The 22,567-nt window shown below is 53.3% G+C and overlaps 2 protein-coding genes across 7 annotated transcripts; one reads left to right on the top strand and one right to left on the bottom strand.

Annotated features, from left to right (window-relative positions):
- The first annotated feature begins 1,591 nt into the window (after nucleotides 1–1,591).
- Vgf (VGF nerve growth factor inducible) lies at nucleotides 1,592–9,285 on the top strand. Of its 5 annotated transcripts, none has more exons than XM_085682514.2 (6): nucleotides 1,592–1,641; nucleotides 2,532–2,623; nucleotides 4,560–4,637; nucleotides 5,572–5,668; nucleotides 6,221–6,418; nucleotides 6,914–9,285. In XM_085682514.2, the coding sequence occupies exon 6, from the start codon at nucleotides 6,934–6,936 to the stop codon at nucleotides 8,785–8,787; it is 1,854 nt and encodes a 617-aa protein (XP_085538640.1). In that variant the 5' UTR covers nucleotides 1,592–1,641; nucleotides 2,532–2,623; nucleotides 4,560–4,637; nucleotides 5,572–5,668; nucleotides 6,221–6,418; nucleotides 6,914–6,933; the 3' UTR covers nucleotides 8,788–9,285. The 5 variants fall into 5 exon arrangements, with proteins under 5 accessions (XP_085538640.1, XP_085538635.1, XP_048289867.1 ...); XM_085682509.2 differs by lacking the exon at nucleotides 1,592–1,641 and adding an exon at nucleotides 1,853–1,898; XM_048433910.3 differs by lacking the exon at nucleotides 1,592–1,641 and adding an exon at nucleotides 1,860–1,920.
- Nucleotides 9,286–10,980: 1,695 nt separating this feature from the next.
- Ap1s1 (adaptor related protein complex 1 subunit sigma 1) lies at nucleotides 10,981–21,116 on the bottom strand. 2 transcript variants are annotated; one of them, XM_087903508.1, is made up of 5 exons: nucleotides 20,983–21,116; nucleotides 17,810–17,988; nucleotides 17,155–17,263; nucleotides 13,197–13,334; nucleotides 10,981–11,711 (listed from the first exon to the last, which is right to left on the bottom strand). In XM_087903508.1, exons 1-5 carry the CDS (start codon nucleotides 20,983–20,985, stop codon nucleotides 11,664–11,666), a joined length of 477 nt encoding a protein of 158 aa, XP_087759634.1. In that variant the 5' UTR covers nucleotides 20,986–21,116; the 3' UTR covers nucleotides 10,981–11,663. The 2 variants fall into 2 exon arrangements, with proteins under 2 accessions (XP_087759634.1, XP_087759632.1); XM_087903506.1 differs by lacking the exon at nucleotides 10,981–11,711 and having other exon boundaries at nucleotides 11,729–13,334.
- Nucleotides 21,117–22,567: the final 1,451 nt, after the last annotated feature.

Genomic DNA, 22,567 nt, shown 5'->3' with positions numbered 1-22,567 from the left:
TGAGACTTTGTAAAGGAAACATATTTCTAATGTTTCCCATTTAGGTTCCCGTGTTTATCTCTGGTGAGGCATTTTCTGAACTTGTCCGCCTAAGGGAGATTGGGGGGGGCGGTTCCTAAAAATTTATCCAACTACGGTTTCGCTGTTCAAGGCTCCGTCCAGCGAGCTGTTCTGGCTGGGCTGGAAACCTGAGGGCAGTAGAGGACTATCCCATGATATTTCTGGATCCGTCTCCCATCATTCCTCTAAACAACGTGTGGACTCCCCTCACCCCCTTAGACAACATCTCATGTATCCCGAAGACGGGCCTGAATTTGAGATGTAGTTGGGAATGGCTTTGCCTTCCTGATCCTACTGCTTCTGTTCCCAAGTGCTGGGATTACAGACATGCCTGGTGAGACCCAGTTTATGCAACGGGTGCTGGTGATGGAAGTCAGGGGTTCGGTTTGGGCATTCTAGGCAAAGGCTCTACCGATTGAGCTGCACCCCAACCTCACCCTGGATTCTTTTTGCTTAAATATGAAAAATGACTTGTGTTTATAGGGTGTGGTCTCCTTTGCTGGATGGATCTCCACGCTAACTAGAGGGAGAGAACAAACTCACGAAGATCCAAGTGGTTTCTAAGTCACTCTCAGTTGCCAGAAGCCTCTTCAGAGTCTGTAACCTAAGCGGTCCAAGCCCCGAGCATGCGCGGAATCTCTCTCTGGGAGATGCTATCGGCTTGAACTTCTTGTTGGACAAGGGAACAGTTGCTAGGGAAATGCTACCTTCAGGACAGAGTTTGCTGGAGATGGAATCCAAGGTGTGGGCTGTGAAGGGCTCCAGAAGGTTTCAGTGCATGCAAAAGGGGACAGTCATCGCTGTTTAATTCCTTCCAGTTCAGCCATTGCAGCTACTCTGCCCTGTCTCAGCCTGGTCATGCCACCTTTCTGGTCATTTCCATTATGGCCATGTGGCACTAAAGGACCTTTGGTCTTTCCTCTGTGTGTGTATGTTTCATTTCTTGACCATGGGGAAGGATGACTCCCTCCCTCCATCAGCCTGTATTCAAGAGGATCTCCAAGCCTGGTAGCAATCAGGCTAATGACTTCCTAGAGCAAAGGGCGGGGAGAGATGCTGTCCATTGCACTCCCCCACCACCACCAAACAGAAGAAAGAAACCAGGTTGTGCCCTGGCTAGCCCAAGGCCTCAGTTTCCCATGGACATAGGAATGAATTGCCTCCTAAATTCTTGGATTCGTCTCCTAAGTTCACTCTGTCATCCAAGACCAGCCTCTCTCAACCCCAATCCAGGCATCTGGCTCCCACCTCTTTAGACTGTGCTTTTCAGACGTTCTCTGCCTTTCCTCATTTCTGGGTGGGCAGCGCGTGACAGAGAGAAGGAGGTGAAACGAACCTGGGCACCGCCCCCCACCCCCTTCTGCTCCAAGAGCGGCTGAGACTACGATCCTCAATCCTACCACACGGGGGCGCCAGGACAAGTGCGGACGCGGGCGAGGCAGCGCAAGGTGGTTCTCGTCCGTGTGAGTGCGCCCATGGGTGTCTTTGTGTGTCTGCGTTTCTGTACATACGTGTGCGAGCCAAGGGGTGTCTGGGTGGGATGTATTCGGGGCAACAAATCTGATGCATCCTCTGAAACAGGTACTCTAAGTGTCTTTTCTTTTTATGAGGATGCTTAATGTCACTGGCTATGTGTGGATGGCGAGGCAGGCGACTTAAGTGTATTGTCGCGTGTACATAGTGCAGGCTGCGAGTCCCCGAAACTGCGTTTTGATTTTTGAAGTCACGTTCCATGAGGCTTTTTTTCTTTTTTCTTTATTTTTCTTTTCTTTTCTTTTCTTTCTTTTTTTAGCCCTCTCTCCCACCACCCTGGGAGGAAAAAGGAATAAGGGCTGTTGGTGAGAATTACTGTCACTCCGGGTACATCCTCAGCATTAAGTCTGGGTGACTGTGCTAAGTGTGACATTGTGTTTGTTAAGTGGGTGTGTCTGAGAGTCGGAGAGTAACTCGGTAAGAGGGGGGTCGGATCCTGTGACAGGTGGATTTTGGAAGGGGTTGGAGCAAGATTATGGAAGCACCCAATTTCTCATGTTAGTTGTGAATACCACCTTCATTGTGTGTGTGGATGTGTGTGTGTGTGTGTGTGCACACGCACAAATGTATGTGGTGTGTTACCCTTCCTAGATCTCTCAAGTAACAGTCTCTCTGTGTCTCTCCCATCTCTGTCTCTTTTTCTCGTTGCTTGGTGACTCATCTATGCGGCAATGGCCTCCCCCGGCTTGCTGGGTCTCCCTTCTCCCACTCAGAAGTGGGTGGGCGGGGGTCTAATAGAATGGAACCTTGGGATTAAAAATCAGAGTGGGAATCCCCCTCCCCACCATGTATCATTCGGAACCTTGGGCCCCCCTCCCTGATCCTCTCTCCAAGTTCCTTCCCAGACTTCCCCAGCTTTGGGTTGGCTTGGGGGGTAAGACATGAATGGATTCTAAATCGGACCATTCTCAAGGGTCTTTAACACTTTTTTTTTTTAGTTCAAGGTGGAGACCCCTGTCTCCTCATCAAGCGCCCCTCTCCTTGCCTACTTCCATCCTTCCCTTGGCTGACGAAATGAATGGCTGCAGAGGTGAGTCACCGGTTGGGGGAGGGGAAGTAGGAAAAGGGGGGTTGGATGAGCTGCAGGGCTGGGGGTGGGGAGACGAAGCCCCTGCTCTTCCTCTCCCACACTTCCAGATGCCCTTCCCCCAGCCCTCATCCCTGGTTTTCCAAACCTTCAACTCTGTGATCATGGCTCTGCTGAACCTCACCTTCTCCTTCTACCCCTGGAATGCGTGGGAGATCCAGATACCAGGACCAAAGTACACAGGTCCACACACACAAGTCAGAGCAAATACTGGGTGTCCCCTCCATGTCCTCGTCTTAGCTATGCCTTTTCTAGTTGTCTTTCCATGTCATTATCCATCTGGCCATTTTCCTCCTCTCCTACAACCTAGGGACCTGTCCCTTGTCTAGATCTTTTCTTATGTAGAGGCGGCAGAGTCTTAAGAGGTGGTTGATAGAACTGGGCGGGGGGGGGGGGGTGTGTGAGTGGAGTTCCATCAGTAGAGTGCTTACTCAGCATCCATGGAGCCCCAAATTCAATCCCCAACACCGCATAAACTGGGCACTGAGGATTGCATCTGTAATCGTAGCACTTAGGCGGGGGAGGCAGGGTCAGACATTCAAGGTCATCTTCAGTTAGTTATATAGTGAGTTGGTGGCCAGCCTGTGCTACTTGAGACCTTGCCTCGGAAACAACAAAACAGTATAACTACTACGAAGGAGGAAGTCGTGAGGAGCATCTGTCATCCCTGGGAGGGGAGGTATATGTGATATGTGAATGAGTTAAGCTAGCGACCAGGTAGAGAGACACAGAGTCCCAACTGCATGAAGGCAGAAGGGGCTTGAACCTATGAAATGAACTTACCAAACCTGTCTGCTATCTGGGCCCTCCTTGCCCATCTCCACCCTATGATGACCAAGGGTCTTAAGGTTTATGAGCAGTTACTTGGGTTTCCAAATAAGGAGGAGTTGAGGATGATAGAGAAATAGGGAATGCCCCTAGCAGCCTGGGATAAGGGCTTGGGGGAGAGGAGCTGCAGACAGATGGCTTCAATTATAGACTTTATTGTCCTGAGATTTGCAAGGTGAAGAAAGGAGAGAGACAAGAACGGTACAGAGAAGTTCACATAAGCATGGACACACACCAAAAGGCAGGAAAGGATCCCCAGACAGGCACGCACACCAAGTCACACACCAGATCTGGGAGCATTCAAAGACCCCCAATAGCACAGGTGTCTGCCGAGAGTTTCAAGAGATTAGAATTTACCCCATGCACCAACAGCTACACAGGTGGTAAGAGAAGCCCCCCACCCAACTTATTTAAGCTGGAACCGCACCCATCCAGTATCAACCTGATTCCTTCACTTGCTTCTTCCTATTTCTCTTTTTCTTCTCTGCCTTGGGTCTCTTTACTCTCTGCCCAGAGAAACGCAAACACATGTACACGCACACAAGAGTGCCTGTGCACACATACAAACCCACAGGTATCTGGTTTCTCTCGGTGTCTGTCTCCTTTCCCAGGATCTCAAACTTAGACTCTCAATCCCCTCAGTCACCCCTCTTTGGCGAGCTCTCTCCCCCACCTTCCTCTGTCTGAAGGCTCCCCCCCCCACTTCAGACATCGGAACCTGCAGCCTTCTGATCTTCCTTAAGGAAGGTAATGCGACCCTCTCCTTAGCCCACTGCTCCGGATGAAGGGAGATGGGGAGGGGAAAGGAATGGAGGGGATTCCAGCCGCAGGCTCTGGATGGTTGGATGGGGGAGTGTCCGTCGCTGCTGCAGTGGTGGTTGGGGGTATCTCTAGGCCCTTCTCCCTCCCTTCTTTGGAGTGTATACTGTCACCTTGGTTCTCCAGTTGGTTTGTTTGTTTCTCTCCTTCAACCTGCTTCAGGTTCCTTTCCGTCCCTTCCCCTGCCCCCATCTCTTCCCTTTCCTCCCTCACCCCACCTTTTTCTCCGCAGAGCTGATGGGTTTTCTTCTGGGAAAGTCAAGCCACTGATGGAAGGGAGAAGCCACTGCTGGTTATAGAGGGAAAGCACGTGAGTGTGTGTGTGTGTGTGTGTGTGTGTGTGTGTGTGCCCATGCCCGCACGCAGGCGCGTGCACGAGCTAGGGGCTTAGAATGAGGGTCTGTTTAATGGTGGGATGAAGGTAGGGCTAACTCTGAAAGAGGCACTGAGACCCTCCACACACATCCATCCTGGTTTCCAGATTGTTGGGGTGCTGGGAGGGGCTTTTCGTATGCCTACAAGCACCCCTGTGTCCGCAGTTCTTGTGTTTCTGGTATGTGTCATTGTCACCCCCCCTTTCCCTGCCCACGCCCCCGCACTGCTCTCCGCTTGCACCGCAGCCCCCTCCAGCCTCCCTCCCTCCCCTTCATTCCTGCAGTAGCTGCTCCCGGGGCCACCTTTCCCTCTCCTCTACCCCCTCCCCATTTCCGTCTTCCCATCCCACCCCCGCCCACGTCTGGTCTCCCTTCACCGGACCGGGCTGGTTGATAGATTTTCTGCGCAATCTCTGCGTCATCGCCCCCCACTCCCGGAACCTCTAGCTGTTCAAGCCCCCAGCCCCAACCCCTCTGGGCAGGAGATACGGTCTAAGGGTCTGATGGCTGAGAGGGTCCATCTCTGACGTGGCAGCGCACCCCCCTCCGGTCGCGTTCAGACCTCCCCTTTAAGCAGCAGAGAGAAATGGAGTTGAGTCACCCTCTCCACCTGCTCAACCCCCTCCCCACCTGGTCTGGTCTCGCCCTCCAAATGTCCTTGGGTGGGGGCTGTGGGGGAGAGGAAAATAAGCAGAAGGGTGTGGGAGAGGTGGATTGAAAAGGGGCACAACAGAGTCCTAACAGAGTCCGCTGACCAGAAGGACAGACACACCTTTTTTTCCCCATCCCCTCCAGACACGAACCGATCGTGAGCAGACACGACCCAGAGGCACACACCTCGTTAATCTTTCCCTTTTCTCTTCCGACTAGGACCCTTTCCAAGGTGATTACCCAAACCGCAATATCCGCCCATCTGCCCTGGCCCTGGGCGGGCATTCCGCACCGCAGATCCACTCCCTCCTCTCAGGTTCGCGTCGTCCTTGGGCGTGCTCCCTATAGACCACGCTGTGGCGGCGGAGTAGGGAGCTCGTCCCCCTCCCCGGCTTTCAAACCCTTACCGTCCCCCCGTCCAGTATTGATCTCTTACTGACGCCCAGTTAGATGCTGGCGGTGCCCTCTTCCTAGCCTATTCTACTCAGCAACGCGGGCTCTGCGCCGCAAGTTGCTTTGTAACCCACCCTCCCGCCTTCTGGCTCCTCTGTACCCACCCATCCATTCATTCTTCCATTCATTCATTCATCCTTTTCTCCTCGTCCCTCCTTCATTCATTCATAGCCCCCTGCCCCGCCCGCCTCGACATTTCATTCATTCATTCATTCATTCATTTCCCGGAGCTCGGCTAGCGCACGCCCCTCCAGCCGAGGGCCTCACTGCGCAGGCGCAGGCCGGGAGCGACGCTCATCCTCCAATCATTGGACATCCACCATCCACCAGGCACCCGCCCGCTTCCCCATGAATGAACATTGACGTCAATGGGGCGGGGCGAGCCCACGTGACCCCGCGCGCTCCCCTTTATAAGGCGGCGACGCGGGCGCTGTCCAGCGTGCTGAAGCCGGAGCGAGAGCGCGTTGCTGACCCAGCTGAGCCCAGCTCCTAGAACGCCAGCCCTCGACCATCGCTGATACTCCAGCCGCGGGACGGAGTCAAGGCGGACGGGTCCCGATCTTCCCCCTATCCCGACCCTCCTCTCCACCTTCCGCCGTCGTGACACCGGCTGGTAAATATCCGATGTCCATTCCTCCAACCCTCTTCAGTCGTGGGCGTGAAGGGAGGGTTTTCTTTCTGAGTGGGGTGTTGAGAGCACAGCGGGCCCCCCGAGAAGGGTCTTTGGTAAATGTGGGAGTCTCTGCTTTTCTGTCGCTGATGAAGTCGCCCACGCACCATCCGGGGAGTCCTGTGGGGAGGGAACAGATACCCCCCCTCCCGCTTATCCTTGTACGCGGGCGCTGGCTGAGAGATGACTTAGGGAAGGGGAGACAGGAGGCACTGGGCACCCAGAACGAGGACTGCGGACGTTGTTTTTCATTTGCACGACTCCAGAGATCGCTACATCTTTCTTGTTCTCTGCTAAACGTGTTCTCTTCGGGTAAGGTTAGAGAAATGAGGGAAACCCCGGATTTCCTTCTTAAAGGTGGGGGAAGGGAATGCAGAAATAGAAACCGGGGAATTCTTACAGAAATCATCTATTTCTTTGGTTTTTTCTATTTTTCAGTCTCTGGCAGCCCGTTGGTCATGAAAACCCTCACGTTGCCGGTATCCGTCCTCTTCTGCTTCCTTATACTGATCCAGGGGTTGGAAGCAGCGCCCCCCGGGCGCTCCGATGCTTATCCTCCTCCCCTCGGCTCTGAGCATAAAGAGCAGGTAGCTGAGGACGCAGTGTCCCGGCCAAAGGATGACAGCGTCCCAGAGGTCCGAGCCGCTCGGAATTCCGAGCCTCAGGACCAGGGAGAGCTCTTCCAGGGCGTGGATCCCCGGGCGCTGGCCGCGGTACTGTTGCAGGCACTGGACCGTCCGGCCTCGCCCCCGGCGGTCCCAGGAGGTTCCCAGCAGGGAACACCCGAAGAAGCAGCAGAAGCTCTGTTGACAGAGTCCGTGCGCAGTCAGACCCATAGCCTCCCGGCACCAGAGATCCAAGTGCCCGCTGCAGCCCCCCCTCGCCCTCAGACTCAGGACAACGATCCCGAGGCCGACGACCGCTCAGAAGAGCTGGAGGCGCTAGCATCCTTGCTCCAAGAACTTCGAGATTTCAGTCCGAGCAATGCTAAGCGCCAGCAAGAGACGACCGCAGCAGAGACGGAAACCCGCACGCACACGCTGACCCGAGTCAATCTGGAGAGCCCCGGGCCAGAGCGCGTATGGCGCGCTTCCTGGGGAGAGTTCCAGGCGCGCGTCCCGGAGCGCGCTCCTCTGCCACCCCCAGTCCCTTCGCAATTCCAGGCTCGAATGCCCGAAAGTGCTCCCCTTTCCGAAACCCATCAGTTCGGGGAAGGGGTGGCCTCCCCTAAAACACATCTAGGTGAGACTTTGACACCCTTATCTAAGGCGTACCAAAGCCTAGGTGGCCCCTTCCCCAAGGTGCGCCGGCTCGAGGGCTCACTCTTGGGCGGCTCCGAGGCTGGAGAGCGCCTGCTTCAGCAAGGGCTGGCTCAGGTAGAGGCAGGGAGGAGACAGGCGGAGGCCACCCGGCAGGCCGCAGCGCAAGAAGAGCGGCTGGCCGACCTCGCCTCCGACCTGCTGCTCCAGTATCTGCTGCAGGGCGGAGCCCGGCAGCGCGATCTCGGGGGTCGCGGGCTGCAGGAGACGCAGCAAGAGCGGGAGAGCGAGAGGGAGGAGGAGGCGGAGCAGGAGAGACGCGGTGGTGGGGAGGACGATCTGGAGGAAGAGGATGAGGAGGCGGCGGAGGCGGAGGCAGAGGCAGAGGAGGCGGAGAGGGCGCGGCAGAACGCGCTCCTGTTCGCCGAGGAGGAGGACGGGGAAGCCGGAGCCGAGGACAAGCGCTCCCAGGAGGAGGCGCCAGGCCATCGGCGGAAGGATGTAGAGGGGGCAGAGGAGGGAGGGGAAGAGGACGACGACGACGAGGAGATGGATCCGCAGACGATCGATAGCCTCATTGAACTGTCCACCAAACTCCACCTGCCAGCCGACGATGTGGTCAGCATCATCGAAGAGGTGGAGGAAAAACGGAAGCGGAAGAAGAACGCCCCTCCCGAGCCAGTGCCGCCCCCCCGGGCCGCCCCAGCCCCCACTCATGTCCGCTCCCCACCTCCCCCACCTCCCGCCCCGGCCCGGGATGAGTTGCCAGACTGGAACGAAGTGCTCCCACCCTGGGATCGGGAGGAGGATGAGGTGTTTCCCCCGGGGCCCTATCACCCTTTCCCCAACTACATTCGGCCGCGGACACTGCAGCCACCCGCATCCTCCCGCCGCCGTCACTTCCACCACGCGTTGCCACCTGCGCGCCACCATCCCGACCTGGAGGCCCAGGCCAGGCGCGCGCAGGAGGAGGCGGACGCGGAGGAGCGCCGGCTGCAGGAGCAGGAGGAGCTGGAGAATTACATTGAGCACGTGCTGCTGCGCCGCCCGTGACCGACCCCGCCCCCGCGCGCCCGCCCCCAGCTGGGCGCGCCCCCACGCCCCCCCTCCGTGTCGCTCCTCCTCCCTCTCGGTGTTTGCATGCGCCCCGGCTCCGCCCCTCGGCTGCCGCCCGGCCCCGCCCCACGTGACCCCGCCCCGAGTTCTGTCGGGACCGGACCTGACAGACTCCCCCCAGGTCTGCAGTCCAGAACTCCCGAAACTCACTGGCGATCCCGGGGCCATCCCAGGCGGGTGGGTGTTTTGTGCGGGTCCCCTTACACCCCCACTTCCTCCAGGGGCCTCGTCCCCATCTAGTTTTGCCGGTCCCAAACGGGAAAATCTGTTCTAATTAATCGTGTGAAGTGTCTGTCTCCCAGCCTTGGGGCCCCCCCGGAGCCTCCCCTTCCCCAAATCGCTGTGAACTTCCCCACATCCTGCCCTTCTCTGTTGTAAATACCCCTCACGGAGGAAATAGTTTTGCTAAGAAATAAAAGGGACTATTTTACTAGAGGACTTTGTTTTCCGTTATTCACCAGTCCCCTTGGGCCTGCGTGGTCCTCTCCAAGGGGCGGTGAGGGAAGCGCTGTCATCACCTGTTCCCGACTCTGACCAAAGAGACCCTCTGACCAGAGCTGGCTGGGAGAAAGGTTTGAAGCTGTATCTGGAAATACCTACGTGGGTAAAGGCACATGTTCCCACACATGACAAGAGTGTGACACCAGGGTTCTTTCCATATGATGGAAGGGGAGAGCTGACAACCACATGCCCACCACGGCACACTCACCCACCCACAGGATAAATAAACAAATAAATAAATGTAATAAAAACCAAAGCAAAATAGAATCTCAATCTCTGCTTTCCACTACCTTGTGCCAAAACTGAATCGTAATTCCTAGTCTTTGCCCTAGGTAAGAGTGAACTCCAACAGGGGCCAGACATTTGGTTGGGATACGGCTCAGTTGGTACGAGTACTTGCCTAGTGTGCACTTGGCCCCTAGGTCTAGCCCCATAAAGTGAGTTCATAAAGGTTCAGAAAAAAAAAGAGACAGAAAAAAAAAAACAAGAAAAGAGCCAATTGTCTGGGACAAGCAAATTTCTAGAACTCAAAAGAAAGAAGGTACCACCCGACAGGTGTTCCTCACTGGGTATCTGGGAGGGTCCCCCCACAGCAAGTCATCCATGCTTCCTTTTATGGCTCCCTGAATTCCCAGAAACTTGGGGAGAAGGAACTGGCCTACGCACAACTTGCTTTAACTATTTCTGAAGGAACTGGCCCCCACACACCTTGCTTTTAACCACTGCTCAAATACCTCCCCAAACAAAATGAAAATGGAAATTCTCTAAGCAGACATCTCAGAAGAGAAAACCTACGACTTTCCAGCCTGTCCTTCCCTGGGTATGTGTGTAGTCACAGGCAGTGTGTGGGGCAGGGCCACCAGACAGAGCAAGTCACTCATGTAAACTTCAATTCCAGATAAGCAAGACACCCCCACCGCCAGAAAAACCTCTTCATGGTGCATGGGACACACTTACTAATTTATCTGTTGGGTCTTTGGTTGTGGCTCAGCAATAGAGCATCGACCTCAAATGCAAGGGACCCAGGGGTCTGATCCCTAGTATTGCAAAATACAAAATCAACTCTTATGGTTGGACATGTGGCTCTGTTGGTCCAGTGCCTGCCCAGCATGTATGAAGCATTTCATGAAACAGAATGTGCTGTTGAACACCTGTAACCTCAGCATTTCTAGAGTAGCGGCAGGAGGCTCAGAAATGACAAGTTTATCCTCCCATCCATATTGAGTTTGAAGCCAGCCTAGACTACGTGAAATCCTGTTTTAAAATTTAAAGAAACTCCAAATGCATCGGTTGGGTCGGGGTGTTGGCACATGCTTGTAATCCCAGACTCATCCCCAAGATCCAGGTCACTCCATGTCTCCAAACACAAGACAAAACAATGGAGAGCTAAGTGCTCAGTAGGCAGAGTATCTGCTGGCATACACAGGGCCGTGGGTTTGATAATCCCAGAACATAAAGCAAAACAGCAACAAAACCTGTTGTCCAGCTGTCATTCAACTGGGCATCTTCTATTTTTAGCTTTTCTTCTTAACTACGGCAACCCAGGTCCCAGGAAGACACTAGCAGAAAGTTGCCCTTGACCTCAGGGTGGACACCAATCTGGTTCAACAAACACAAAGGCAAGCCAAGTCCAGAAACACTTGTTCCTTTTATTCCAGAAGAAAGGAAATAGAGGCAGCCGCTTGGCCCACTCTACCTGCTTGGCTGGAGTGGAGGGGGATAGGGCCAGTGTCCCGGAAAGCAGGCCCTTCCCCCAAAGGTCCCTTCCCTCCAGGTGGCAAGGTTAGAAAAACATTAACTTGGTGGTTCCTTCCCTGGCTCTGGCTGGACACTGGAGCCCAGCAGGAAGTGGGGGCAGGAGAGGGAAATCCCCTCCCAGGCAAAGAAGCTGCCCTGGCTGGCTATGGGGAGGGGTGGAGGTAGGTTTTGGGGCAGAGGGGAGAAAAGAGCCCTGGAAACCTTTTCCCTTTAACCTGACATATTTATATATTTACAGCAATAAAGGACAGGGAGGATGGAGGATGACTGGGGTTAACATTGGTTCTTCCACTTAGCACCCCCATCCAGGTCACCTTTTCCTGCTTCCTACCCCTAAAGCCTCCACAGGGAAAGGTAGAGGGTGGAGGGAGGGAATGTTTGAATGAAGGGCTGGAGCCACAGCTCCTTCCAAGGAAGGTGAGGTGGCCGAGGAAAAGCAGTCGGCTCCCACCAAGAGAAGGGGCCTGGGGGAGAGGTGGGAGAAACAGCCCCCAAGTGCTGCCTCTTGTTTCGGCTTCCCCAGTTCCACAGGGTCCCCTGGCTGGCTGACGGGGCTATGCCAGGCCCATCTCCTCCAGGACACTGCGCGGCGACTCATCCTCCTGAGACAGACAAGGGTGACGCAGAGACACCAGGAAGGGCAGACAGGGTGGGCAAGATGAAGGGATCAGAGTCAGGGGAAGCACAGACACGTGGGGGTGGGGGAGGAGAAGATGATGTGAGCCCTCAGTTGAGGGGGGCTCACAGGCCTCAGGACACCACTCCCGGCACCCACAGTGGTGAGGAGAGGTGGATGCCAAGTTCATCACCACCCAGAATCTAAAGCTCTGGACTCGGGGAGCAGGTGCGCAGCTCCAGAACCCAATGGTTGGGGCAGGATGCAGAGGAGCCCTGATTTCCAGGAGGCAGATAACATGGACGCTTGGTCTGTGCCTCTTAGAGTGGTAAAGCCAGCAAGACACTGGTCCCAGACTCCTCGAGGAAGAAAAGTTTAATGACCGGGGGCATGCATGCATCTGTGTATGTGAGGGCGTGACGTGAGTGAGCTTACCTCATTTCATTCCACCATGTCTCCCCTAGAGAGCCAACCTCCCTTATCGCCCCCATCGCTCCCCCTCCTCAGAGCCAGCTCTAGGTGGCTTGCTTGTCACTGCGGAGCCCTGGTGACTCATCTCCCTGCACCAAGGCTCAGCAGCAGCGTGGCAAAGAGGGGACAAGCAGCGATGGTAGAGGGGTGTGCCAGACAGCAGGGAGAGCTAACAGATGCCCGTTGGGCCAGTCAAGCCCCCACAGCCGTAGTGCCTGAGCAACAGCGGGGTGTGTGCATGTGTGTCTACACGTGCATGTATGTAAACATGTGTATGTGGGTACACATGTTATTAAAAGTGGGGATCAGGCATGGCTGAGGAGACTGCCCTGTCATTAATGTACTGTCACGTGAGCAGGAAGACCTGAGTTCAGGTCCCTAGCGACCACATAAAAGCCTGGCATGGGGAAGTGGGCGGGAAGGAGTAGAGGCAGGCAGATCCTGGAGCTCAGTGGCCAACCAGCGAGGCTGAATGAACTCCAGGTTCAGTGGGAAACTGTCTGAAGAAATAAAGGTAGAGAATGACTGAGGAAGAGACCCAATTTCAACCTTTGGCCTCCACACCCCCCTCACGTTACACACAGGAACACACACAGGCAGGCCAAGTAGGGATTAGGGCCCTCGGCTCCATCAGCAGAGACAGAAAATAGATATGAAATCAAGGAAGAAAAGGCTTATCTACCATGAACTGCTCTCCTGTTCTCTAAACAGTCCTGATTGTCAGGAGAATCATTAAGTCAAAGGAAATGGGGCCAGAAGAAGGCAGCCGTCTTGGGTCTTGGGAAGAGGCCAGAGCTTGGGATGAAAGAGGGAACAACTGGTGAGTGGGAGATGGCTCCCCCCACCTCCTGGTCCAGGGGCTCAGGACTTAGGACAAGTCAGACAGCAGGGCATGATGGGGGCCCACTCGTCAACGGGCAAGGTGTCCAAGGGGGGGGAAGTCCCCTCGGCCACAGTATTCCTCCTCCTCCTCCTCTTCCTCACTGTCCCTGGCTCGTACCTCCTGTAGCAGGTCGGCCTGCTCAATGGCCTTGAGCACACTCTTCTTGGAGGTGTCCTGGACGTCCCCACCCATCAGAAACTCATCCAGGATGAAGTAGGCCTTCTCAAAGTTGAAGATGATATCCAGCTCGCACACCTGGGAGGGGGGGGGAGAGGCAGAGCTGAGCATCAAGGTGTACCCCAGCCTTCTTCCTCCTGTTTTATGCCCTTGGCAGTCTCATGTAGTCCAGGCTGTCCCTGGATTCACTATATAGCTGAAGCTATCTTAGATTGGCTCTCCTGCCTCCACACCGCACCATGTGGCACATCCCCAGTCTGCAGTGAGTTCCTTCAGTGGCTCTCAGATCCTCCCAGCCCTCAGCTCTCAACTCTGGTCTTTTTCCCCAGGCTGACCTTGAGGTCTTAATTCTCCTGCCTCAGCCCAAGTGCTGGGATTATGGGTACAAACTGCCACGTCTCCTCATCCTTTTATAGTCAGCCTCCTAGTCTGGACCAGGAAATAGAAGTCTGTGGTCGCTGTTGCCTTTCTTTTAAAATCTCCAACATGGTTTCTGCTAGACCCTGGGCTAGTCTACGCCTTAGGCATTCTGGGGCAGAGGAGAATATCATGGTCTTTGCTTTAGAAGACCCAAGGTGATCTCTGCTAATACAAAATTAGCTGTGTACATCATGGAATGTCTATGGGTCTCAGTTTCCCCATCCAAAAATGGAGATGGCAGTGCCGACTCCTTGGATAGATGAAGAACAAACCAGAGAACCTCAAAAGGCCTGTGGGAGTGGTATAGGTCTCTTGTTTCAACTATTCTGGAAGCTGAGGCAGAAGACGGTCTCCTGGGCTACAGAGGGAGTTCAAGGTCAACTTGGGCAACCTAGGGAGACACTTTCTCAAAACACAAAGTACAAAAGGGGCCGAGGAGATAGCTCAGGAGCAGAGCATAGAGTACCCTGATGTGTGAGGCCTTAGGTGCCATGTCTAACATGAAATCAATCAACCAAACAATCGACCTAGTCTAGAAATACAGCTCAGGTGGTTGAATGCTTGCTGCACTGGTGTAAGAATGACCCCCACAGGCTCATGTACATGAATGCTAAGTCACCAGCGAGAAGAACTGTTTGAAAGGATTAGGATTGAGAGGTATGGCCTTATTGGAGGAAGTGTGTCACTGGGGATGGGTTTTGAGGTTTCAAAAGCCCATGCCAAACCCAGAGTCTCTCTCTATCTGTGGATCAGGATGTAGTTAGCTCTCAGCTACTGCTCCAGCACCTGCCTGCATGCTGCCACGCTCCCCACCAGGATAAGGGACTAAGCCTCTGAAACTGTAAGCAAGCCCCCGATTAAACGCTTTCTCTTGTAATAGCTGCATTAGTCATAATGTCTTTTCACGGCCACAAGAACAGTGACTAAGACACTTGCTTAAAATGGGTCCGTTCCCAGAACCATATAAACTGGGTGTGGCGGTCAGACCTGTGACCCCAGAACTTGGAGAACCAGAAGTCCAGGGTCACCCTCAGTTGACAGTGAGATGGAGACCAGCTTAGGATATATACATGCTACTCCAAAACAGGAACCAGAAGGTGGTAGCACACGCCTTTAAACCCAGCACTCGGGAGGCAGAGGCAGGCAGATCCCTGAGTTCGAGGCCAGCCTGGTCTACAGAGTGAGTCCCAGGACAGCCACACTAAGAAGGAGTTCCAGGACGGCCAGGGCTATACAGACAAACCCTGTCTTGAACCTCCCTACCTCCTCAAAACAAAACAAAAAATGGTCTGGCCAGATGGACTAGCAGGGAAAGGCTCTTGTCACATAAGCCTGACTACCAGAGTTCAACCCCCTAGGACTTATGCAAAGGTGGAAGGAGAGAATTTGCTTGACAAAGTTGTTCTCTGGCTTCCCAGATATGCCATGGCAAGCATGCCCCCAGTAATGATAACAATAAGGGCAGTCAGATGGCTCTTTGGGTAGGGACACTTACACTTGCTGCCAAGCTGGAGGTCCATCTCCAGGACCCACGTGGAGGAAGGAGAGAACAGAGTCTCAAAAGTTGTCCTTTGACCACCACATTCCTGAGTGTGCCTGACCATCCCCAAGCAAATAAATGCACCCTCCCCCCCAAAAAAATCCTTAAAACAAAAACAAACAAAAAGAACAATAGGGAGAGCACAGAACAACTCTGGCTCAGCACAGAACAATAGCAGGAGCGCAGGCCTGGCTCAATCCCTGGCACCACCAAAAGAAATCAACTGAAGTAGAACCCGACCCTCCCCCACCCCCTGCCTAAGCAGGACTTCTCTGTGTAGCCCCGGCTGTCTTGAGACTCACTCTGTGTAGACCATGCTAGCTTTGAGCTCACAGACATCTGCCTGCCTCTGCCTCCCAAGTGTTGGGATTAAAGGTGTGCGCCATCACCACCTGGCCCCAGCTGGGCTTTGTACATCATTAACAGTGCTATGCATTACTGCAGCATTCTGATTCTGTATCTACAGTCTGCACTGTCAAAACCCAACCTGCACACCACACAAGTTCATTCAGAATCTCTGTGAGGTTGGGTTCTGTGTATCATTTTTTAATGTTTTAGATTTACTTATTTTTATATGCACGAGTGTTTCGCCTGCATGTATGTATGTATATGCACCGTCTGCTTGCCTCGAGCCCGAGCAGTTGGCTCCCCAGGACCCATGTAAAAAAAAAAAAGCTAGACATAATGGTGCTTGTCTGTACTTGCAGTGCAGGGGAGGTGGAGACAGGGGGATCCCCAGCTGAGCTGAATCAAGGAGTTCCAGGCCAGTGAGAGACCCTGTCTCAACATAAACAAACAGAAACCAAAGCAAGGCAGTAGCTGGAGATGTGGCTAGGTAGTTAGGAGGACGTACTGTTCTTGCAGAGGACTGAAGTCAATCCCCTGCGCCCACGTACTCCAGCCCCAGGAGTCTGACCTCCTCTTCTCTTCTGATCTCTGCAGGCACTTGGATTCACACGCACACGCCCAGAGAGACACACACATATGGATAAAAAATAAAGTGAGCTGGGCGCTGGTGGCGCACACCTTTAATCCCAGCACACAGGAGGCAGAGGCAGGCGGATCTCTATGAATCTGAGGTCAGCCTGGGCTACGGAGGGAGTTTCAGCTACACAGAGAAACCCTGTCTTGAAAAACCTAAGTAAGGGGCTGGACAGATGACTCAGCAGTTAAGAGCACTGGCTGCTCTTCCAGAGGACCTGGGTCCAATTCCCAGAACCCACATGGCAGATCACAACTGTCTATAACTCCAGCTTCAGGAGATCTTACACCTTCACATGACATACATGCAGGCAAAATACCAATGCACATGAAATAAAGATAATAAACTATTTTTTAAAAAACCTAAATAAATAAATAAAATGAATCTTGAACCCTCAGAAAAGGAAGGAAGAAAGGAATGAAGGAAGGAAAGAAAAGAAAAGAAAAGAAAAGAAAAGAAGAGAAAAGAAACTCCACTAAGGTAGAGTGGAGGACACCAGAAGAGCAACACATGAGTTTGTCTTCTGGCCTCTCCATGAATATCTGTGTGCACATACACATACACACACACAGACATGCATGCATGCATACTCTCTCTGTCTCTTTCCCTCTCTCTCTTCCTCCTTCCCTCCCTCCTTCTCTTCAGACTATTCCAACACAATGCCAAGGTCAGGGACCCCTGTAAAAGGAGAACTTCGTCTCTGCCTATACTCAATGCCAGGCTCCCTCTATTGCCACCACCCTCTACCACATGCAGCGAGGCCAGAGCTCCACTGACTGAGGTACACCCCCAAGCTGATTAAGGGCCACAGCTAATAGGCTTAGAGCTTTAAAGGGGAGATTAATTATGACTCCTGTGCCCCAACACTACCTCCCCACTGAGACTTCCAGGGCTTAGGGCTTGGCAGGAAGATGAAACTGCCTGGCATGGAAACAGGGGTTCGTGGGGAGACGTACACTGCCGAAGTACTTGTCCAAGAGCTCCACGTATCGGTGGATCAGCTCCAGTGTGATCAGTTCGTTGTCTTGACCTTCAATGGCGCAGCAGAAATAGAGACTGGCGTATCTGGGGAGGAAGCCCACGAGGCATAGTTAGGCGCTGGCTTCAGGACCCAGAGTTCCAGCCTCAGCCTGTCTGCCAGCCCGAGGTCCCCCAACTGTACACAGACACGATGGTCCCAGCGGGTACAGAGAATAACACGCTTCCTGTGAGCGTGCTTCAGAAACACCCACGATTCGTTCCTTCTCCCTCGTGCCCTCTGACCTGCCTGGCTGGACTCAGCATACATCTGAGCCAGTTCACACGCTCAGAGCAGAAGGAACTGGGAAGGTAGGGGTGGGAATGTGGGTGTAGGCATGAGGAAAAGTGGCGTGAAGCCTCAGCATGGTGAAGGAGACTGGGAGGGACCTGTACGTGGGCAGGAGAGCCTTGAGGGTGTGTGCAAGAGGGCATGTCAGGAAAGCAAGGAGGCAACCAGAATTTAGATGACCTTAGAAAGTAAAGGAAGAGGGCGTTCATGACCACCCTGTCCTCAGAACTCCTCCCGACTTTAACCCAGTGTGGATGCCAGTGCAATCCAGCGACGGCTAAAATAAATGGAGGGAGTGTCACCTCTTATAGACGACTTTGAGGTCCCTCCACTCCAGGAAGCTGCACATCTTGGGCTTTCGAGCCAGCACGACCTGCATGAGTTCCCGGACCATCTTCTTCCTCTCCTTGTCTGAGGTGGCCAGGTACCATTTTTGCAGTCGGAGTTTCCCCTGCCGGCTGAACAGTAGCATGAACCGCATCTGGAAGGGAGGAAGGACCAGAGCTGAGGGCAGAGAATGGTTCAGAGCCTCCTGCCTCGCACCAGCGCACAGCCCCAGGCTCAGCCCTATCCACAACCACCTTCTTCAAAACTCCTGTCCTAGCTGCGTGGAGAACAATGTTTCTCCGGAGGGAAAGGCAAAGATTTTTATGCCCGTGGTTTGGGTTCGAATCCTGGCTCTATTAGCTGAGTACAACCGCCAACAAATCAATCTATACTGGGCTGGCAAGATTAGCTAAATTGGTTAAGGTGCTTGCTATCAAGCCTGATGGCTTGGGTTCAATACCAGTGGCCCACATTCCAGAAGAGAGCCACCTCCCACGAGCTGTCCTCCAACCTCTACACTCTGGCTGTGGCAAGCACCCACACACATATGACAAAAGAAATAAATGTAAAAACATTTTATTGCCAGGCAGTGGTGGCACACGCCTTTAATCCCAGTGCTTGGGAAGCAGAGGCAGGCGGCACTCTGTGAGTTCAAGGGCAGCCTGGTCTACAAGAGCTAGTTCCAGGACAGATAGAGCTGTTATGCAGAGAAAACTTATCTTGAAAAACAAACAAACAAAAAACAAAAACAAAAAAAGGAAAAAGTTTTTATTACACTTATTTGTGTGTGTGTGTAGTTTAGAGGACAGTTTTGAGGAACTGGTTCTCTGCTTCTATAATGTGAGTTCTAGGGATCAAATTCAGATACTCAAGTCTTGGCAACAAGTGCCTTTATCCACTGAGCTATCTTACTGGCTTTGTAAAACATTAATTGTCTCTGAACCTCGTTTTTTTGTTTTGTTTTGTTTTGAAGTCAGGGTTTCTCTGTTAACAGCCCTAGCTGTTCTGGAACTCGTTCTGTAGACCAGGCTGGCCTCGACCTCACAGAGATCTGCCTGAACCTCGGTTTCTTTACTTGCAAGATAGAAACAATAAAGATACTTTCCTTATAGAATTCTTTTAAGATTTGTCTTTCTTATTATTTTTTAAAGACTTATTTTACTTTATGAGCATGAAACAGTCACATGCATACATGTATGTGCACCACATGCCTGCCTGTTGGACCCCTTAGGACCAGGGTTATAGATGGTTGTGAGCCACCACGTGGGTGATGGAAATCACACCCAGGTCCTCTGCGAGAGCAACACATGCTCTTAAGCACTGAGCCCGTTTTTATTATTTTTAATGACGTGTAAGTGTTTGCCGTGTATCTACACAGCGGGTATGTGCACGAGTGCCACAGGGGCCAGAGGCATCAGATTTGCTGAATCTGAGTTACAGACGGCTGTGAGCAGCCTAGCATACGTGCTGGAAACTGAACTGGGTCTTCTGGAAGAGCAGTAAGTGCTCTTAATGGCTGAACCCCTCCTGCCTTAAGGAATTCTTCAATGAGCTCATTTGTGGGTGCGCCTGGAGCACAGTAGGCCCTATAACATGCTACGGCTGCTATTGCTCCCTGACCTCCTGTTTCCTAACCTTGGTCTCCACGAGGATTAAGATGCCAGGCCTCATGATGAGCTGATGCCAACGACATCAGCTCTAAGTTCCTTCTAGACCCCATGTCTCAGAGATGCCGGTCTCTATCCCATCCTGCCATAAGCCCCTTGACACGTGGCCTCTCAATGCCAGCCCCACGCCTGTTGATAATCTTCTCTGCACATTGTACACACATCCGAACTGCGCTTGGTACAGGGATATTCAGCTCTTGCCCTCTGCTTTCCTCTGCTCCCCACGCATTTGGTTCCTAGTGCTGGCTTTCCTTCCAGTTTCTTAAAATGTCATTTCGTATGGGGGAGGAGCACTCATGCCGGGGTCAGAGGATAACTTTTGTGGATCAGGTCTCTCCTTCCACCATGAGGGTTCTGGGGATTGAACTCAGGTTGTCCGGTACTTTCACAAGCTGGGCCATCTCTCTAGCCCTCTTTTCTTTCTCTTTCTTTTTTGAGCCGGAGTTTCAAGTAGCTCAGGCTGACCTCAATTCCCTTGATTGTCTCTGATCCTCCTGTTTCTACCTCCTGAGTGCCAGGGTTACAGGTGTGCACCACAGGCCTGCCCTTTCTTCCCAGACACCAGATCATGCAGCCCCTCATAGAGGGTAGGTCACCCAGGATGGCTCTCCTAGTGATGTCTGGAATAAGGAGCAATCGGAGTCCTCAATGCTTCATGGATCTAGTTTCTTCCCAGTTGGAGGGGCTCCTGATTCCATATCCTGAACTCAATTCCCAAGCAAACAGAACTGGCCAGGGCTGGAATCTCTGGGTGTGTGGCACTTCCAGCTTAAAGGTTATAAATTAAAAGGAACGAAGACCCCAGAAAGTAGGGGCGGGGGTTGTTGGGGAGACAGGTAATGTGAAGAACTGAAGGAGTCGAGTGTGGCTAAGATAAGGGGGTGACAGCTGTGGCAGGAAGACGGAAGGCCTAGGTTCCGGAAAAGAAAATGGGCTGGGGAGGGTGGAGAGCTGAGAATACCCCATTCGGGGTGTCTTCCAGAGCCTGGGTTCCCCGACCACAAACACAGGAACCCACCTGAGCGAGAACTCCGAGCGAGCTCAGTCAAGGAACTGAGACAGGAGGTTAACTCCAGACACCCGGAAACCGCTCTCCTCGGGCCCCGCTCCAGCGTGGGCCTCATGGGAAGGGGATTGGGCGAGCTGCGAGCCCCCGAGCGACCCCGGCGCCCTCTCTCCATGTGGCTTCCCTGCAGCAGTGACCGGGGGCATCGCGAGGACCGAACCCCGTGTCCCAAGCGCTCCACCCTGCTCCGGACAGTCTCGCCACCCTTCAGCCCAGTCCCCTCTCCCCGCCCCTGTCCCGAGTGCCATTTCCAGCTCCCGAGGTCGGCTCGCCCCAGTCGCTCCGGGAAGTGGATCCTTAGCGGACCACAGGGAAGACAGGGCGACTACTACTACAGGCGGCCCCCCTCCGGACCCCCCGCAGGTACAGCCCACGCCCCTCGGGTCCCCGTCCCCTCCCTCTCTACACAGCCTACCATCCTGCAGCCTCCGGCCCGGCACGTCCCTCTCCGGCCACCGTAGAAGCCAGCTCCACTCCCCGTCGGATTCCTTTCTTTTCCCTCCCTCTCCGCTTCAAGTCCCGCCCCACGGCCTCGCCGGCTCCCTCGCGCGGCCGTATTGCGCAGGCGCCAACGCTGCAGCGCCCCCTCCCCTCCCACCCGGCGCGCGGGCGGGGCTGGAGGCGGAGAAGCGGAAACCATGGCAACCAGGTCCTTGACTTCAGCTTTGCAGAAGCTCGGTTGTCATGGTAACAAGGCTGTCTTGGAGGGTTGATTGGAGGATGGGAAAGGGAGAGAGGGTAGGGGGAAAATGAGGGCCTCGAGCTTTGGTGCATTTGTGGGGGGAAAAGGCGGGAAAAGGGTGAGAGGTGGATGCACGATCTTTAGAGTTTATGAAGAAGCAAGGAGGAATGATACAGGGAGCTGAGCACTGAAGAGGGAGCATGGTGGGAATGATTGATGTGGAAAACGTTCGTCCTTAAAATGGTGGTGATGGGGCAGCACGAGGGAAGTAGAGAACGGAGGCTAGGGGGATACAAGAACAGCTCAGGGCTACGCAGCAAACAAGGCAGGTGTGGTGGTGCACACCTGTGATTCCCGCACTTGGAAGACAGAGATAGGAGCAACTTGTAGTTCAATATCAGCCTCAATTAAGTGGCATGCTGGAGACCATCCAAAGCTACCAGAGAGCCTGTTTTAGGCAAAGTGAAACAAAACAGTGCCGCCGCGATGACCCCAACCACAGAGATGTTCCCCCAAGCCCAAGGTGAAAGGCAATAACTTACTCCTGCAAGGTGTCCTCTGACATCCACACACAATGGAGCACCTTGCTGTGTGGGAACGCTCCCTAGCAACGCAAAATACATCTATGAAATGTAACCTTAAAAAAACTAAAATAGCCAGGTGGTGATAGTACATCCCTTTAATCCCAGCAGTCGGAGGCAGAGGCAGCAGATCTCTGTTGAGTTCGAGGCAAGCCTGGTCTACAGACCAAGTCCCAGGACAGCCAGGGCTACACAGAGAAACCTTGCCTCAAAAAACAAACAAACAAACAAACAAAAACAAAACAAAAAAACTTAAACAGTATAGAGCTTAAGTATTGAGTGAGAACTTACTAGACACAACACTATTTTGTGTGTGTATACAGTTTGTGTGTGTGTGTGTGTGTGTGTGTGTGTGTGTGTACCTGGGTGTGATGGTATGCACCTGTAATACTGGAGTTAGGAAGGAAGAGACAAACAGACCAAGGTCAAGAGTTCAAAGTTATCCTTAGTTATATAGCAAGTTCACAGTCTGGGTTGAGACATATGTCAAAACAAAAAACAAAAACAAAACCAACAAAACAGCCAGCCAGCCAACAAAATTACTCACAAACAACTAAACAAGGTTACCCAGACACAATTGTGTGTGCCAGTAGTCTGCTGCCTGGGGAGGCAGAGGCAAGAGAGTTCAAGAGAGGTCAAGAGAGTTCAAGGTCAGCCTAGGCTATGTAAAGAGAGAAACTGTCTAAATAAATAAATAAATAAAAGCAAACAACAACAACAAACCCCAAAGCAAAACA

Source organism: Myodes glareolus, chromosome 2 (genome assembly GCF_982192425.1).
Source record: "Myodes glareolus chromosome 2, mMyoGla1.1, whole genome shotgun sequence".
Taxonomy (NCBI): domain Eukaryota; kingdom Metazoa; phylum Chordata; class Mammalia; order Rodentia; family Cricetidae; genus Myodes; species Myodes glareolus.
This window is presented reverse-complemented; position numbering and strand designations above follow the sequence as displayed.